The following is a 19,996-nucleotide window of genomic DNA, read 5'->3' on the forward strand; positions in this document are numbered from 1 at the left end:
TTAATATCCTGAACTTCACCATGAGGAGAGATAGAATGCTCCTGTCACCTGCTTTTATTACTCTATTTGATGTTAGAGACTTCTTTAAAGTACAAGGCTAAACATTTCATTTTCATAGGTTTTCTTTTAATGATGCTCAGAGGAATTAGTCAATTCCCTGGAGGCTGAGAGGCAAAGGGCCCATTTTGGAAATACAAGTTCAAACACAGGAGATTTTTGTCTTATTCCTGAGCCACACTATCCATCTTTCATGTCATTTTCCCTTTTGCAGAAAAAAACAAAACAATGTCACCTAGGATTGTGGCACATTTAGGTAGTTTTCTGTGAAATGTTACCTATAATGTTCAGTGTGACCTCCTGACATCCTGCTCCCCAGAGACACTATGCAAAATCCCAATAGTGAAATGTACCACAAAGCATTGGTTTTATAGATTCCCAAACAAAAGACTATACAAACCTGCAGTGAAACCTGGGAGAGACAAAGCCAAGAAATCATGTGGTCTCTATGTTTTCACTCTTGAAGCTTCACCTGCCCTGAGAACTGTCTTCAAATTCCAGTGTGAAACCTCTGCTATAATGCTGGCAAACACAAGTGTAAGACATAGCCACTGGTGTGAAAGTGGAAAATCAGCAGGCTCCTTCTCTGGAGAGAACATAGGAAATATGCAATGCTTGAGGCTGTGAGTGAGAGTCCTTTTCCCAATTTTGGCTGCTAAAGAAAGCGAAGACATCCACTCTCTATATGGAAAGCCCAAGTCAATAAGAGTTCATTGAACACCTACGTGTTCATATGTGTTTCTTGGGTCATGGAAGAACCTGAAGTAAAACTGAATCCTATAGAATGAACAGGCATGCCCCATTAAAGTCCCCACAGAAGCAGTTGTAGTACAGACAGGCGACCTATAGCTCAGGACTGTATAGCACAGACTACCAAGCCAAGAGCTATCCTGCTGGTTCCTGTATATACCCTGAACTGGCTGCCACTTACAACTTTGAAGATCTCTTGGGCATCTTTAAAACTTGCTCTTCCCAGTTTACTTCTGCCTCACCCTTGGACACAAGCCAAACTTTATCTCAGCAGCTGCTTCTTGTCATTGAGACGTGCCAGCTGAGCAAGTGGCTTTCCTTTTGGGGAGTCGCCTGACAAAGTGCTCTGCCCGTGTTCTGCATATACCTTTGCTGAGTGCCAGTGAGTAACACAGCCTTCGCAGGGAGTGTTTCTTCAGGATAGTGGCTGGGGGAGAAGTGGGGGGGTCCCATCTGCCTAGAGCTCTCAAGGAACTCACCGCTCTGCCAGCCTGCTGTTCCTATCTAGAAGTCCCACAGAAATTCCTTGGGAACATGATCCACAAAATCAAAAGTGTCACTTTTAAAATTCTAAAACTAATAGCTAAGGCTATTGGGACTATTATTTTCTAGCCTTACTATTACTTAATCCAGCAAACATAGAAAAATATTCTACAGACTTTTGGATCCCCCCTTTGGAGATGAGGATATTGAAATATTATAGAAAGTAGAATTACATCCAGGAATCTTATGCTAGAAAAGAGACAGCATAAATCTTGGGTGGTGAAGTCTCCCAGACCACCTTCCTGCAGAGACAATGATGGCCAGCTGACCTACACTTAACTATGACCCTCACTTAAACCTCAGTCTAATTTAAGACTTCAAAGACAGACTTATGCAAGGAGTGGGAGTCACTAGATATCTCCCCAATGTGGCCACATTGAATAATCTTTCATTTTGTTTATTTATTTATTACAGTTTATTCAATTTGTATCCCAGCTGTAGCACCCTCCCTCATTTCCTCCCAACCCCAACCTCCCTCCCTCATCTCCTCCCATGCCCTTCCGCTAGTCCACTGGTAAAGGAGGTCCTCCTCCCCTTCCCTCTGACCCTAACCTATCACGTCTCATCAGGACTGGCTGCATTGTCTTCCTCTGTAACCTGGTAAGGTTGCTCCCTCCTCATGGTGAGGTGATCAAAGAGCCAGCCACTGAGTTCATGTCAGAGACAGTCCCTGTTCCCATTACTGGGGAACCTAGTTGGAGACTGAGCTGCCATGGGCTACATCTGTACATGGGTTCTAGGTTATCTCCATGCATGGTCCTTGGTTGGAGTATCAGTCTCAGAAAAAGCCCCTGCACCCAAAATTTTTGGTTCTGTTGCTCTCCATGTGGAGCTCCTGTCCCCTCCAAGTCTTTCTATCTCCCAATACTTTTATAAGATTCCCTGAACTCTGCCCAAAGTTTGGGTATGAGTCTCAGCATCTGCTTTGATACCTTGCTGGGGAGAGTCTTAAAATCTTAAGCCAGTAGGAGAAAGCTCCCTAACATACAGCAACTTCTGTCAAGTATCACCACTTTACAACTTTGCGTGCTGGTTGGTTCTATATCAACTTGACACAAGTTAAACTCATTTGAAAGAATGGAACTACATTTGAGAAAATGCCTCCAAAAGATATGGCTGTAGGCAAGCCTGTAGGGCACTTTCTTCATTATCGATTGATGGTTGATGGGGGAGGACCCATCTTACCAGGTAATGCCATACCTGGACTGGTATTCCTGGGTTCTATAAGTCAGCAGGCTGATCAAGCTATGATGAACAAGCCAGTAAGCAGCACCCCTCCATGGCCTCTGCATCAGTTTCTGCCTGCAGATTCCTGCATTTTTTTAAATTCCTGTCCTGACTTCCTCCAATGATGGACTGTGATGTGGAAGTATAAACCAAATAAACCCTTTCTTCTCCAACTTGCATTTGGTCATTGTGTTTTATCACAGCAATATTAACCCCAACTAAAACAGGTCATCAGCAAACTCCAAACACACTAGCAGCTCTTGTTCTTCTGCTACATTGATAATGTGCCTACACTACCAAAAAAAAAATTCTTTATCATGCATACATAGTCACAAACATTATCTCTTTCTTGAAGCTTCCCTGGGTTACCTTTATTGCTTTCCAAATTATAACAGTTTTTGACTCATTATGGATCACAGCATATCATACTATTTTGTCATTTTTATATCCATATTCTTTAGGTTACGATCCCTTAGATGGCATGGAAGATATAAGTTTTTTTGTCCTGGTATCTTGGTGCCTAATCTATGCATGAGAAGAAAGCTTATTGAAAAATATATAAAAACCACAGAAGCAAAAAGAATTACTGGAAACATGAGCATATTGCTCTCCAAAGTGATTAAAATAGAAATTGGGTGATGTTAGGTCAAGGACTTTAAGTTCTAGCTTCAACACTCATCAATTGATTTAACCATAAAAAACTCCTTTTTTATGAGCTTTAATCCCTTATCTTCAGGGGAAAAAAGGGCTCGATTTTATTTTTGAGGAATGGAAATTAGATATCATATAAAAGATCCTCATAGTGCCAGCACATGGAGATCAGTTGTCACTAAGGCAGAAGGAGGGTAAGAGTGTAAGCATCCTCCAAGCGTATGAGAAATCGTAAAGCAGTTAATTTTCGTAGAACTCAGAACTCTCTAGCCACTTCTATAAAAGCAACTTTAAACAAATTGCAACAGTTTTCTGGCTGAGAAGTAAGAAAACAGGAGATGCCAGTGTAGATCACAAACAGCCTTGGAACTGAGGACAAGGGATCAAGCCCAAGGACAAGAATAAACAGTCTTGGTGATGAATTGGTTGACAAGCAGAGAAAGAGGGCAAAGGCACTTCTAAAGACAGAAAATTCCTAATAGATTCCTGAGTTGATGGCAACATCCTGACACCCTATGGAGGTTTGCAATAGACACAGGCTTCCACAGGACAAAGGTCTCATGAGATCTTGAAGCCTAGGATATAAACTTAGAGGAAATGTGGATACCTTAAGAGTGAATACTTACTTACTTTTGCCCTAAACTATACTTCTTACCTAGAGATCCAACAGCATATAATATATTCCATGCAAACCATAATAATGATTAAGCCACTGAATACTGAGTCAATTTATGAGAAGGAGTGTAGATTGAGCAAGAAAGACTCATAAAACCCATGATGATAGGGGGAAGGATGTGGTGGGCATCTCCCATACAGTAATGACTGATGAGGTGCTATGGTATGGTACCTTAGCAATAGAGACTGTAAAAAGGGCTGGAGCTCAGTGGGTAAAGAAATTATCATACACATGTGAGTGAGGACTTGAGTTTAGATCCCCAGCACATGTCAAATGCCAGGTGGGAGTGTAAGGACACCATAATTCTAGCACTCAGAAGGGAGAAGCAGAAGCAGAGCATTCCCAGAGAAACTTTGCTTCTTGGAACAGGTGAATAGGAAAGGTACAGGTTCAGGTGAGGGACTTTGCAATACATAGGTAGAAAATGGTCAAGGAAGACATCTTCTGCCAGCCTCTGCCCTCCATACACATAGCCAGACATGTGCAATCACCGTTCCACACCTTTGCACCGACAATCATGTGAACAAACATACAAAGTTCATGCACACCACATACACATATTCATAACAGAAGGAAAGAAAGAAAGAAAGGAGAACAGGAGAAACAAATGTTTCTTACAGAGGAACTGCACACAGGGTAGGGAAGGAAGAACATGACCAAGGTTGCCAGGGCTGTTGGGTGAGAATGGAGTGAACTGTGCTCACATGACCCACATTCTGTGTTTTCTACAGGCTGATGCCAATGACCATCCAGTTCTCCATTCTGATCATGCTGCACTCCGCCCTGGTCCTCATCACCACAGCAGAGGACTATAAGTGTCTGCCTCTCATCCTCCGCAAAACCTGCTGTTGGATTAATGAAACCTACCTGGCCCGGAATGTCATCATCTTCGCTTCCATCTTAATTAATTTCCTGGGAGCCGTCCTAAATATCGTAAGCATCCTCCAAGCCCCTTCGTCCTATGGTATCTAGTGCAGAGTCCAGAATTAGAAGGTTATGGAACCTGTAGCTTCTTGCATTGCCCAGCTTCTTGAATTGTCCTTCCTTGGTCCCTTATCTTTATATTCCAGTCTGTCCTAAGCACAGGGACAAAGAGAAAAATAATGGCCCCTGTCAGAACTGTGTTTTACTGTGGGAAAGTTTTCTTGAACCCACCAGGGGAGCTTGTTTCAAATGACCTTCATGGGCCTTCAGTTTCTATACTGTTAGTGGCCAATAAATAAAAGTTGTTATTTAAGCTAGGTATGGTGCCACAAGCCTTTAATCCCAGCACTAGGGAAGCAAATCTCTGTGAATTCGCAGCCAGCCTAGTCTAAAAAGCGAGTCCAGAATAGCCAAGGCTATGCGGAGAAGCCCCATATCGAAAAACAAAACAAAAAAATTTTCATTTATTTATTAAGTATCAGAATCGACTTGCTATGTGCCATGCATTGAAGAAGCACCGCCATGAATTGTTCATACTTAATCCCCACATAAACCCTGTGATGTAAGTCTCATTTATCCCCACTTTATGGCTGAGGCAACTGAGGCTCAGAGATATGAAATAACTTATTGTTAAGGTCTGTCTGACTCCATGACCCATACTCATCCTAACATGCTAAAATGCATCTCTGGGAGGAGGGTACAATGGGGAAATGAAAATAAAAGAGCTGTCACTTAATGTGTCTATATGCAACAGGTGGGTATTATTCTCCACATTTGATGGATGAGGAAACTGTGTTTAAGAAAGATTGAGTTACCTTGTCTGTGACTTTCTAAAGGCTAATATTTGATGCAGCACATAGAACTCAGGTGAACTCCCACTGCCATAATTTTCATGGTTGTTTTAATTTGATGATCCACATTTCCATGCTTTTGTTTCCTCAATATAGTTAGACCATGGAAGCAACAGGTATTTTCCACAGTCTGTGTTGTCTGTGGCCCAGGCAGCTAGGTGTTTTTGGAGGTGCTTGCTCTAACTCTGGTTGTAACCTTGGCGTGTGGAGACAATCTATTTGAAGCATCATCTTGTGGATAAAAGTATCCGTGTGCTCATTGGGCCATGAGATAATGTCCTTGAGCATTCAATAGCTTAAACTATAGACTTTCTCAGTTCTTGGCATTTGACTTGGAGGCTTAGCCTGCCTTTAGTTCACTGTTTAAGTTCTACAGTTGACCTTGTAAAAGACAAATGACAAATAAAAGGAAAATCATCATCTCATGATGTGGTCATCTGCTGAGTGTTACACAGAGTGAGGAGATTGAAATCGATGCATGCGGAGTCACTGATCCACATGAGGAAAGTGGTAGCCAGGATCTCAGTTCTGGATGAAGTAGATTTGCTGGGGTCAAGCATTTGGAAAATATTTCAATGGCTCTAGGGTGATATCACTGCATCACTGGGGTGGCAGGGAGCTAGGAGGCTTTGGAGTCAGATAGACAGATAGACCTGCATTCGATTCTCAGCTCTATCCATCACCAGCACGGTGGCCCTGGACAAGTTACTTTACTTCTCAGAGTTTCATATTTCTCGGTTGTAAACTGGGGATAAAAAGAACATCTACCTCACAAGATGATCATGGGGCTTTCGAGCAAAGTGTCTGGCACAGAAGAGGAGGTTTTCACCCAGTATATGTGTCACTGGAATGGCAAAACCCCTTCATTAGTAACACCTACCCTAGGAGATGCCCATTGCTCCAATGTTAAGAGCTTTACTAGAAAATGTGCTCCTTTGGGTCCCTTAAATTCTCCCTGCTTTGGATCTGGTATGCATTCACCCCAGACCTCTTCCATTACTGTCCAGCTCTCTTCTGTGCCCCACAAACATACTCTGGTATCTTAAAGTGACAGGGCAAACAGTGTTGTCTTAACCCAGTTTCGTGACTGGCTTGCAAAAGCTTTCTCTGTGTTTATTTTTTATTTTTTAAATAAAAGACATGAAGAACTGGTGCCTCCTCCTGGCAGGCAAGCTCCTCTAGGCCCTCCTACCCCTGGATTTGGCTGAAGGCCAGCAGCTGCTAGCACACTGCTCCACTCCCAACACTCACACTGACTGTTGTTCCTGTGTCTTTTTGTTTTTTGTTGTTGTTCTTTTATTTTTTTTAATCCGCAGCTGTGGTGTGATTTTGACAAGTCGATACCTTTGAAGAACCTGACTTTCAATGCCTCAGCTGTGTTTACAGATATCTGCTCCTACCCAGAGGTATTTATTTGCGAGCTCCCAGTGGGGAGAGGTGGACATCAAGATCTCCACCAGCTCAAGGGCACAGAAACGGCCACAGGGTCTAAAAGCCTGCTCCACAACCCATGTTCCTTCTGCCTCTTTCTCCTTCCTTCCCTTTTCATCATTCCCTTTCCCCTCTGCTTCTGTCCTCTGCTTCTCTATCCTTCCTGCTCTGTCCTCTGCTTATTTTACTTAAACACCTATCCCTGCTTCTCTTTCAGCTCTTCTTCTTCTCTTCTTCCCTATTCCATATTCCCCACTATCCCTTGATCCACTTCTTTATCTCCTAATAATTTTATCCAAACTCACCTACAAAATCCTGTAGGAGAATATGCCAGGGTCTCTAAGATCAACTAAATGTACTACTTCAGCGAAGTTAAAGGGGAGGGAGGGAAGAAAGAAGGGGAAAAAGAAAAAAGTAAGGAAAAGAGAGAAAAAAAGGAAGGAAAGAAGGAAAATGAAAATAAGCAAAAATAACACAAAGAAAATAGAAAGAGCTAAAGGTAAATCAAAGTGGTAAGGAAAGTTTCCAGAGAAGAACTGAGTCTGAGGATAAGCCATCGGGATACCTGTCATGAACATGCATGTTGAGCCCTTTCTTGGCCACAAGGCCACTTATTAATCTATGGGCCTTAGGGTCAGTCTACAGAATCTCTTAGTCTAGACGTGTGTTTATTGGACTAGAAATTCCAGGTCAGGAAATATAACGGCTGGTAGCCCTGGGAGACACCCAAATAATCCCATATTATGTGGACCACAGGTAGACTTGTTTTCTGAAAGGCGACATACTCAGAAATTCCTCGAATATGTGAGGTAAGAAAAGAGTCTAAGTAGTCTCTCTGGACCTAAGAATTGGGCTGATAATCTCTGAATCCTCCATGTACACATGCAGAGAGAGGCTTCTAGTGCCACCATGTTACAATAATAGAGCTAAAGCTAGTGATCAGAAAGTAGCCTGCTCAGTCCTGCTCTTACCTTCCTGCCTTGCGTCTTTCTCACTCCTTCCTGTCCTTTCTTGCTCTTTTAGCTCAATTACAGTGGCTTGGTGCTGGCACATGTACTGTAACTCCCTTCTTCTTTACCTTAGTCCTAGAAGGAGAGAACAAACTCTTCCTGGGGACATGCAAAGATGGATGGGGAAGAGCACTCAACTTCATTCCTCTTCAGTGTATGAGAGTCTATGTGATAACAGCTCCCCAAGAACTTAATTTGAAGAGCATAGAAATTACCCCAACATTGATGGGAAAGGAAAGCTTGATGTGGGTAGTCAGAGCTGGCCTAAGCTGGGTTTCACTTCCAATCAAGTCAGTCAGGACTTTCTCTGGTGTGTTTCCTCATCTATGAAATGGGAAAATGAATACCTTGCTGTCTATTTACTTAGTTCCTGGCATGTGTCTGACATGAGGCAAGTGTTCATGGTGTGCTTATCTGTGTCCCCTGTCACTCTAAGTCAGCAGTCCGTACTTGGACATACATATGAGCTTCAAGACTCAGGACCACAGCATTCACTGACTTTTGGTATTTTTTAGTTCTAAGAAAGAGGTAGTTATGCTCTGTGTTCACACACCTTAGCCTCTGTCCTTCCACTTCCATAAATATTAAATAAGGATAAAAGTAATTCTCACTGGGCAGTTATGAAAATTAAGTAAATAAATTCATATAAAGAACTTAGGGAACACTTGGCACAAAACGATCTACTTATTAAATGCCTGATATTATTTAACACTTCCTGTTGAAAGATCATATGTGCACTATCAATATACATTATAAATAAGCATACTCAAACATGGAAATATGTTCATAAAAATACTGTAAAATAGAGATACAGTTAAAAAGATCAAATGAACATAAAGTGGAGATTGAGAGCATTCCTCTATAAATGATAAATCATCTTACTCAGGAGTCAGCAAACTACAGTCAAAGAACTAATTCTTTTTTTTAATTTTTATTAATTATACTTTATTCACTTTGTATCCCCCCATAAACCCTTCCTTTCTCCCCTCCTAATAAAGAACTAATTCTTAAGCTGTGATGACCACTTGACCTACAGTTTGCCACTTTATTCTGTATATCTATGTTTCTCTCTAGGCTCCTGCCTGCCAAACTAGAAGGCATTAGACTAAGGAATGGGCGGGCATGGGAGCGTTAGCAGGCCTTCTGGTGTTGGTCTCCTTGGTTTGCCTGTGGTATATATGCAAGATTAGAGTCTCACAACAGTGTGATGCAGCCATGATCATTCAGGCCTTTACAGCCATTGAAGCAGGACATTCTCCCCAAGCATGGTTGGATAGCATAAAAAGCTAAAATGTTATGCTCAGGATGCGAGGCTAAGCACTGCACTCAGGGTCAGCCACTTTCGACCCAGAGAAGAGCATGTCTGGTTGCATGCAGGTTGATGCCCCAGGTCCCGCCTCTGAGAAAAAGGTATTGGACGGGTCTGATGCTCTTTGGGTGGATGACACCTAAATGAACATCAGTACAAAGTCCCAATTTATTTCTAATATCAGAGATCAGACCTCTACTCTTGCCTGATGCATCTAAAACAAAAAGGGGGAACTGTAGAGAGCTGCGGAATGCTATGCCTTAAAGATGGAGCTGGTTTCCGCCTTCCACCTTCCCGATGGTGAGTGCTCTCTGTCACGAACAATTCCACATTTGGCTAAGGCTGAGGATCTGGCTTGCTTCCATGTATGTGGACCTATCTGCATTGCCCACGTGGCACGCCTGGGTTGGCTACCCAGAGGCTATTTAAGCTGTGGGCTGGTTTTCCCCAGGGTCCGAGGATTGTTCAAGGTTTCTGAATAAACTGCATTGAAAAAAAAAAAAAAAGAAAAAAAAAAGAAACTCTGAAGGCTTGATCTAGCTTCCAGCACTCACAAACATCTGTCCCCAAGCAAAACATACCATTTCTCTGAGCGTTGGTTTCCTCTGCTATAGATATGCTGTCTGCACATTACCATGTGAGAAGCCATGCCTAGTTGACAGCATGCTACAAAATGGGATGATCTGTTATGAACACAAAGCTGTTACATGATGCAAAAGAAAATTTAGTTCCAAACTGAAAGCCTGTCACTTACTGGAGAAGGGTTAAGATGAATAAAATCAGTGAGAGGGGTTCCTCTTTTCTGCGGAATAGGGGAGGAAGATAGGGTAAGGAGGGTGAGACTGAGGAGAGAGGAGGGAGATATAAAGTGAATAAATAAATCAATTAACTTTTTTAAAAAAGGAAAGAAAATCAGTGAAAAGATTCCATGTTCCAACCTAAGGAGGAAAAGACATCAGCTTATAAAATAAATGCAGACCACATGTGTAAACCTGGAAGGTTGTCATTTTTAATACCTTTTTGTGGTTCTCAGGAGGCTTAGAGGAAAAGCCTCATTTCAGAGTCAAACATCTATACAAGAAGATAGTTGTTTGTAAGAGACAGTGGCCAGGACTTGCTGTGGTGTAAAGGGTCCAAGAGAGCAGGTTCCCCAGTAGAAGTTGGGCTATCTGTGTCCTACATCCATTTCTACTTGGGACAAATAAAAACAATCAAGCATAACATATGACATAGTAGCTTTCAGGATACTGAACACCTATCAATGAAGACAGTGATGCCCAAGAGTTAGGAGGCAAATGGAGTGAGTCACATTTTGAGTCCATCCAGTCTTCAAGCCTCTTCTTGCTGCTCCATCACACTCACTGGAGGCATGATCTTAGTACCTTGATCTATCCAGTTAGGACATGTTTCAAACCCCTTCATATTTATAAAAATTTTTAAGAGTAGAAATAAATATTTTAATGCTACTATAAAATTACTCAAAGACTAGCCTCAGAACAGAACCTACTCTCTACAATGTTTATGAGAAATAAGGCATCCTTCTGATGACTAACAGGACAAGATCTCCATTTTTACTGGGGACAAATAGAAACAATAAAATATAACACAAGGAACAGTAGCTTTCAAGATACTGAACACCTAGCAATGAACACAGTGATTCCCAAGAGGTAGAAATTAAATGGAATGAGCCCCAGCATGGTGTGATATTTGTTCAGACCAGGCCTCAGGGAGGCCTGAAACCCAGCTGAAACACAGTCATTTCTTGCCTTGAGAATAGACAGGCAAGAGTCAGGAGAGAGCAAGATGGCTTAGAAGCTGCAGAACATACCACCGTACAAGAGAGAATTGCACAGAGAGACTCAGAGAGCTTCAGAGCATCCAATCAGCACAGGCACATGAGAAACCAGTGATGGGGAAATAAGCACCAGAATTGATCAGTATCTGCAATCACATGGGCTGAAACTAGTGTGTGTCCCTTTACTGATGAAAACACACCACAGTCTACTAGATACTTGGCAGTTCAGAAGCTAAGGCTTGAGTAGTTTTAAACATCTATTCCTAGATCATATTCTGTTCTGATTCTTCCTTTTAGAAGTTGTAAATTCCAAACTAAAAATGAAGCTATTTTCCTGTGACTTTATTATATCCCAGTATAAATCTTGAGAACACTCATAGGAATTTAAAATATTCGAGAGTTAACAAAATGAGGTCACTGTAACCAGCAGCCAATCAGTGATGACCAGACTTTAGAAATAAGGAACATTAATAATGAAAGGGTGGGGAATCAATGAATAGAAATCAAGACAGAATTGGCTGTACATGTATAATTATGAAACAGACAATAAAATAATTACTATAATCTTACTCCATATGTTTAACAACCTGAAAGATGTACAGAGGTTACAAACTGAGTATTTAGAACTAAAAACTATGAAATGTAAGATTTAAACTACACTGGAAGGAAGTTAGTAAGATTAGACATTACAGACAAAAATGAAAGAGTGAAAATTAGTGAAATAGTAATAGGAGTATCAAAAAGAAATTACTAAATAAAACTAGGATTGAAACCAACATTAAGACCAATTTTAAGCAATGAAACACATGAATAATTTGAGTCCTCTCACATAAAAATAGGCAAACAAAAATAACCAATGGGTAATTTAATTCCAAATTTAATGAAATTAAACCAAAAGTTTCCTAAACAAAGACCAGACACAAGAAACATTAAGCATGTGTGCACACTTACACACACACACACACACTGCTCCTTTTCTAAGGTAACTCAGCCCAGTAACCAGCTCAGAATATCAGGCAGGAATCCCAAGTGCACAGTGGTTATCCCTGGATTATGGCATCTTCATTTCTTTCACATTCAGGGGACTCAGGCTCAGGTTCAACGGGAACAACTTCAGGCAAAAAAAAGTGTTTTGCCTGCACACTTTTACTGTAGTGCTTGCCACGTGATCTAGAGTTGCTGGAGATCAGGTTGTTTGAGTCAGCCAATATCTGTAGTATTCCTTTGAGCCTTTGTGACTTTTGAAAGCTGTCTTCTTGGTTTCTTTCCTTCCTGCAGTGTGAGGTGAGGATGACATGGGTTTGGGTAGTACCCAAATGGGCACAAAGAGTTCAGTCTGTCTGACTTGTATGTGCAAATATTCAATTCCTTCTCCAGTTGTGGTGGTGTGGAGTTCTTATTGTTCCTCTAATAAGAAGAAAGTATTATGTGTTGCCAAGGTAACTTATGGTATGCTGTGATGCTGTCACAGTATGGATATTGCTCCATCCAAGCTGGAGCTAGGTTCACAGTGGTGTACTAATAAATGCATGCTTTAGTGGCACAGTGAGCCCTTAGTTAACAATTGTGTATTAATGAATGAATGCATTATTTTGTGTGTAAGGAGTTTGTTTCATGTGGACAGAACCCTTCAAACTTTGTCAAGTCATGTGAGTCCAAGGTTTTCAGGCTCAGAGGAATTTGCTTTATTTGTGATTACCCAGGCCAGTGTGTCTTCTGAGAGAAGGGAGACTTGAGTATCCAGAAGTAGAAAACTTCTCCCTGGACATCACCTATTCCTTAGAACTGGTGGAAGAATAGTGCTTAAGTCCTGTTATCTACTGAATAACATGGGGTATAATGAGGCATTTTTGGAGTACTTTGCATAGAATATGTACCCAGCAAGTGTTTGATTGTACTCATTATATATGCTCTACACCAGTTCACCCCGAAACAATATGCATACCCCCGTCAGGCTTGCCCCCATTTTACACTGAGTTCATTTCACATCACACCTCACACTGCCAACTTTTGTGATTCTAAATGTAGCCACAGCTCATTCTCCATCCTGAACTGCCTTTCTTTTCCTCTCATGCCAATGTACACGGTAACATCCAAGAACTGAAAAGGTCAAATTATTTTATTATTGAGTCTCTTTTTTTTCCTGCACAGTCTCATTACTTTCACCTAAGACAATTGTGGATTTTTCCCAAGACAAATACTTTATAGTATATATAGTTATACAATTTCTGTATTAACAAACACTATAATAGAATTATTTTATAGAGTTTCAAACAGATTTACTACCCCTATTTTCTTTTTTTTTTTTAGAATTCAAAGTAGTTTTATTGAGTAATAGATTTAAAATGACTCAAGCTCAATTTATCTCTTTACAACTCTTTTTTTATTATTTACACTTTATTCATTTTGTATCCCCCCCATAAGCTCCTCCCTCCTCCCCTCCCGATCCCACCCTCCCTCCCCTTTCTGCATGCATGCCACTCCCCAAGTCCACTGATAGGTTCTCCTCTCCTTTCTGATCTTAGTCTATCAGTTCTCATCAAAAGTGGCTGCATTGTCCTCTTCTGTGGCCTGGTAAGGCTGCTCCCCACTCAGGGGGAGGTGATCAAAGAGCAGGCCAATCAGATTATGTCAGAGGCAGTCCCTCTTCCCATTACTATGTAACCCACTTGGACACTGAACTGCCATGGGCTACATCTGTGCAGGGGTTATAGGTTATCTCCATGAATAGTCCTTGGTTGGAGTATGAGTCTCTGGGAAGTTCCCTGTGTTCAAATTTTCTTGTTCTGTTGCTCTCCTTGTGGAGTCCCTGTCATCTCCAGCTCTTACTATTTCCCACTTCTTACATAAAATTCCATTCACTCTGCCCATCAGTTGGCCATCAGGCTCAGCATCTGCTTTGATAGTGTGCAGGGCAGAGGGTATCAGAGGCCCTCTGTGGTAGGTTCCTAGTTTGTTTCCTGTTTTCTTCTTCTTCTGATGTCCATCCTCTTTGTCTTTCAGGATGGGGATTGAACATTTTAGTTAGGGTCCTCTCTCTTGCTTAGTTTCTTTAGATGCACAGATTTTAGTGGGTTTGTCCTATGTTGTATGTCTATATGAGTGAGTATATACCGTGTGTGTCTTTTTGCTTCTGGGACAACTCACTCAGGATGATCCTTTCCAGGTCCCACCATTTACCTGCAAATTTCATGATTTCCTTATTTTTCATTGCTGAGTAATATTCCATTGTATAGATGTACCACAATTTCTGCATCCATTCTTCAATTGAGGGACATCTGCGTTGCTTCCAGCTTCTGGCTATTACAAATAAAGCTGCTACAAACATGGTTGAACAAATGTCCTTTTTGTGTACTTGAGCCTCTTTTGGATACATGCCTAGGAGTGGTATGGTTGGATCTTGAGGAAGCGCTATTCCTAGTTGTCTGAGAAAGCGCCAGATTGATTTCCAGAGTGGTTGTACAAGTTTACATTCCCACCAGCAGTGGAGAAGGGTTCCCCTTTCTCCACAACCTCTCCAGCATGTGTTGTCACTTGAGTTTTTGATCTTGGCCATTCTCATGGGTGTAAGGTGAAATCTCAGGGTTATTTTGATTTGCATTTCCCTAATGGCTAATGAGGTTGAGCATTTCTTTAAGTGCTTCTCTGCCATTCAATATTCCTCTATTGAGAATTCTCTGTTTAGCTCTGTTCCCCATTTTTCAAGTGGATTACTTGGTTTGCTGCTTTTCAGCTTCTTTAGTTCTTTATATATATTGGATATGAGTACTCTGTCAGATAAACGGTTGGTGAAGATTCTTTCCCAATCCGTAGGCAGTCATTTTGTTTTGATGACGGTGTCCTTTGCTTTACAGAAGCTTTTCAGTTTCATGAGGTCCCATTTATTGATTGTGCTGTTGGTGTTCTGTTCAGGAAGTTTTCTCCTGTACCAATGAGTTCTAGGGTATTCCCCACTTTTTTTTTCTAGCCGATTTAATGTGTCTGGTTTTATGTTGAGGTCTTTGATCCACTTGGACTTCAGTTTTGTGCAGGGTGATAAGTATGGATCTATTTTCATTTTTCTACATGTAGACATCAAGTTGGACCAGCACCATTTGTTGAAGATGCTATCTTTTTTCCATTGTATGGTTTTGGAGTCTTTGTCAAAGATCAGGTACATAAGTGTGTGGGTTTATTTCTGGGTCCTCTGTTCGGTTCCATTGATCCACCATTCTGTTTCTATGACAGTAGCATGCAGTTTTTAAAACTGTTGCTCTATAGTACAACTTAAGATCAGGGATGGAGATACCTCCAGAAGACCTTTTATTGTAGAGGATTGTTTTAGAATTCTGGGTTTCTTGTTATTCCATATGAAGTTGAGAATTTTTCTTTCCAGGTCTGTAAAGAATTGTGTTGGTAATTTGATGGGAATTGCATTGAATCTATAGATTGCTTTTGGTAAGATGGCCATTTTTACTATGTTAATCCTGCCAAGCCATGAGCATGGGAGATCTTTACATCTTCTGGTATCTTCTTCTAATTCTTTCTTCAGAGACTTGAAATTTTTTTCATACAAGTCTTTGACTTCCTTGGTTAGGGTTACTCTGAGGTACCTTAACAACCCCTATTTTCTAAGAAGGTCGATGCTACAGATCTATTCAGTGAGTGACTGTGCCTAAATGCTCTTGCCCTAATGGGCAACAAAATTAAAAACTAAGCCCAGTTTTCACAATCACCTCCACAAAAGAGTGATACACATTGCATTCTTTTGGAATAAAAAAAAATCAGTATTATTCCAATACACAGTTGAATTTTCAGAAACTACAAGGGAAAAACTATAATGGTGTTAAAACTAGAGAAATGTTAAGTTTATAACATGACTCATGTCATTAAAAGATCCAGAAGAAACTGGGAACATCATTGTTTTTCAAGACATACATTACATAGGATATAAGACATCAATTCAAAACAACTAACTCCATAGGCCATGCTAAAATAACAATAGTATATACTACAAGAGAAAATAGTTCACCAAAGAGCTGTATTATATCTGTGTGTACATATGACATTATTAGACAGATGATAGAAGATAGATAGATAGATAGATAGATAGATAGATAGATAGATAGATAGATAGATCCTGCTCTCCAGTTCTATTTTGAAACCCTTTTTTGCTGTCATTCAAGTGTTCTTCCGGGAAGCCTCAGTAGAATATCTTGTCCTTTGGACTTTGGGCTTTTAACTACTACCTTTCCTCTTCTCTACATCATCCCTTCACATCCCTCACCAATATTCTTTTACTTTTTTTCTACAGCTCCTTAAAAATGGGAGTCTATACATTTTAGTCCTGGGGTCTTTATTTGTTAAATATTCTCCAGGGATTTCTTGCTTGCATGTAACTGGAGCTGAATAATATTAAATGTGCACCTCCAAGCACAGCTGTCTTCCAGGGACAACATAGTAAGAGTACAAAGACTATCTTTTGTCAGACAGAAACCCAGTAACAGGTGATATTGGGTCCAGAATCTACCATGTTATTAAAAAAAACAACAACAACATACAATTGACTAATTCAGACCCAAGGAAAGAGGTTTTTACAGTGCTTCACAAAGCCATGGAGCTTCTGTAGCCCCGTTGACCTCTGATTTATTTCCTAGTCTCACCTCCCACCATTCATTCAATGTGACTTCAGATGCCTATTGTATCTTCATAAGGTTAGGTAGAGAAAGCAGGAAGACAATATATATTCTGTTGGCCCGTGTTACCAGCTCTCCTTAGGATCAGCTGCATGGGTCTTTTGTTAAATCAAAGAAATTAATTCTTCTGACACCTTGCTCCAATACCATGGAATTTAGTCTATTTTGTCTTCCTATTTTCTGTCCCTCTCTTAAGAGCCAAAACAAACTCTCCCCTTCTGTCTCTCTTTAGACATACCTTCTCTTTATGAAATATGCTTGCTCCTGCCTCTCTGCACCTATCATGGTTGGTCATATTGCTATCAAAGTACATTTGGCATTTTCATAATATGTCTGGCAATTTCATAAATATGTCTGCCTCATATTTATTTTTTTATTATTATTTCCTTTAGGGCCCAGCCATTTTTATTTCTTTTTGAACCTCCAATGCCTACCTACCCCCTGCCCTGATTACAGTGGGCACTCAAAAAATATGTACTTCATTTTTTAATTCAACTATTGTGACCCCATCCCAAATTTCTGATTCAAGGACACAATCACTTAATAGATTTTATATAATGAATGATTTATGACTTAAATCAACGCAGCCAGGCACAATCCTGTGCTATGCTAAAGGCGACAATGAACCAAGACCACTTGGGCCTACTTTTTCTTCCTCATAGTTTGTGTTTAAAATGAAGCATCCTGGAAGTTTCTCTGGATGGAGAAAAAAAAATGTACAGAATGAAATCTTTTGTATCTGGTCTCTTTACACATAGCTTCCTGTACAAAGGCATCAAGATGAACTGTGTAGAAATTTTGCTTAAGACCATAGAGGGCAGCTGAAGATAGCCTATCCTCCATTAAGTACAAGGCTTAGTGGTGGGATTTATTAGAAAAACACACACAAGGCAAAGGAAGCACCGAGTGCACCAATGGTCTTAAGGGCAGAGACAGTGCCTGGCTCTCTTCTGAGCCTGCCCCATGTGACAGCTTACAGGGGGGTTGTCCTCAGTGAGAACTCATCTGGGACACTGGCTACATTTACGTATTCATATTTGTGAAAAGGTTGCACAAATGAATCAGTATCACTTAAGAAATTTGTAGCACTTCTTCAGTACCCAGAAATTTTTAGAAATTCTGAGCCTCTACATATAATAGAAGAGAGAAGAGAATGTGTACATGAATAAGCTGTAGTGTTACCAAATCCCACATCCCCAAAGGAGCCACATTCATGCAGACTGGCCATATCCAAATGATCGAGACACCTCTTTCTAGCTTCAGGATCATAAACAGTTTATTTAACGCTATGGCCATTGGTTTCTTACCCATACAATAAGAGCTGTGAGTCCCATCCTGAATAGTTTCATTGAGTGCTTCAAAAAAAAAAAAAAACCATATATATATATATGTATATATATATGTTCAGATTTTGAGATCAAAATGGACCTCTTACAGTATGAATTTTACTGTTCACAGTCAAAACCCGTCACCCAGAATATGCCAGGATAGTTCTGTAAAGGAAGTAGGCGGAGGTGTTTTCTGTGTAATGCTGGCAGACTGCTCTGCTATTCAAGTTTTTGGGTGATCCCAAATACACAATTTGAGAACTAATGCTTGGCACAGAGTGGGAGATGTGGGGTACAATGTAGGTTGTAGGGTGCTTCTCAGAAGAAAGGACACCTGACGTGTGAAGAGGTGTACACTCACCTGGATGAGATGTGAGAATCAGGCTACTGAGGTGTTAGATATGGGTTTAGAGAGGGAGAGGAGAGCCTGGGGGATCTTCTGTGTGGCAGACAGAAGAATTTGAGGGCATGGAGGGCAAAGAAAGGATTCTCAGTGAAGAGTAACACGGTCAGAGGGGTGTTCCAGTAATTCTAGATAGAGAAAGAAGGCAAATGTGTGTTTAGGGATGCTGAAGCCCAGATCCAGGTTTAGATGGAAACAAAGGGAGGTTGGGGGATAGAATTGTTCAGGGGATAAAGGCACTTGCTGCCAAGCCTAATGGTCTGGCTCAAATCCCAGAACACAGTGGTGTAAGGAGAGCCTCCAGTTTCCACAAGTTGTCCTCTGACTTCTACATGTATAGTGTGGCATTCATGTGCATAGACATAAATACTTAATTAATATGTGTGGAGGGGTTTTTTTTAATTTTAAAAACAGAGGCTATTTAAGCTGTGGGCTGGCTTTCCCCAGGGTCCGAGGATTGTTCAAGGTTCCTGAATAAACTGCATTGAAAAAAAAAAAAAAAAACCTGTTCTTGTGCTGTTCCAGAGAATTAAAGGAAGGGCAGTGGGTGGAGAAAGCTGGTGGGTGTGAGATCTGTTATGGGAGTAAGGCAGAGTCTAAAAATTAAAGATGGCTGACTGTGGGACACGGGGAGAAAGGAGGCATCAAAAACGAGACTGAGGAGGTAGAGAGATGACTCAGGCATTAGGAGCCCCAGCTGTTCATCTAGAGGAGGGGAGTTCTACTCCCAGCACCCACAGCAGCTAACAACCACATATAAATCCAATACCACTGAATTTAACAGCATCTTCAGACTTCCATTGGGCACCAGGCATGTATGTAGTATCTGTCTATGCAGACAGAACACATAAAACACTACAATGATGAGAGTGTTTTTAGAAAGATGAGACTGAAAGGGAATAATGTGAATGATAATTCTACACACAGAGACAGGGAGCAGAGACCCAGAGCAGGTGAAGGAAGGGTTGAATTTGAATTCCAGGAGGCCCCAGACCTCCCAGGGGGAAATATTCAGGAAAGATCTGCCTAATGACTAGGCGAGCAGGCAACATAGCTAGGAGAGGGACCTAGGAGATCTCTGATAGTCTGACCACCTCCCTTCTCTGTTTGCAGTACTTTGTCTTCACTGGGGTGTTGGCCATGGTGACCTGTGCAGTGTTCCTCCGGCTTAACTCTGTCCTGAAGCTGGCCGTGCTTCTCATTATGATTGCCATCTATGCCCTGCTGACAGAGACCATCTACTCAGGCCTCTTTCTGAGTTATGACAACCTGAACCACAGTGGAGAGTAAGTGCCCACCACAGTGCTTATGTACCCAGCTGCCATGAAAATGAGAACACTGGGCGAGTGACAGTCATTGCTGAAAC

At 41.1% G+C, this 19,996-nt stretch overlaps 1 protein-coding gene across 4 annotated transcripts in view; it reads left to right on the plus strand.

The window, feature by feature from the left end:
* The window catches only part of Adcy8 (adenylate cyclase 8), a 217,720-nt gene that overhangs the window by 157,214 nt on the left and 40,510 nt on the right, over window positions 1–19,996 (plus strand). For 3 of the 4 annotated variants that reach the window (XM_060389349.1, XM_060389351.1, XM_060389352.1), the window contains 3 exons: window positions 4,636–4,837; window positions 6,996–7,085; window positions 19,744–19,916. In XM_060389349.1, coding sequence (XP_060245332.1) covers window positions 4,636–4,837; window positions 6,996–7,085; window positions 19,744–19,916 — 465 coding nt within the window. The remainder of the gene's footprint in view (window positions 1–4,635; window positions 4,838–6,995; window positions 7,086–19,743; window positions 19,917–19,996) is intronic. The other variant, XM_060389350.1, reaches the window with a different exon arrangement.

This window comes from Meriones unguiculatus, chromosome 8, assembly GCF_030254825.1.
Source record: "Meriones unguiculatus strain TT.TT164.6M chromosome 8, Bangor_MerUng_6.1, whole genome shotgun sequence".
NCBI classification, from domain to species: domain Eukaryota; kingdom Metazoa; phylum Chordata; class Mammalia; order Rodentia; family Muridae; genus Meriones; species Meriones unguiculatus.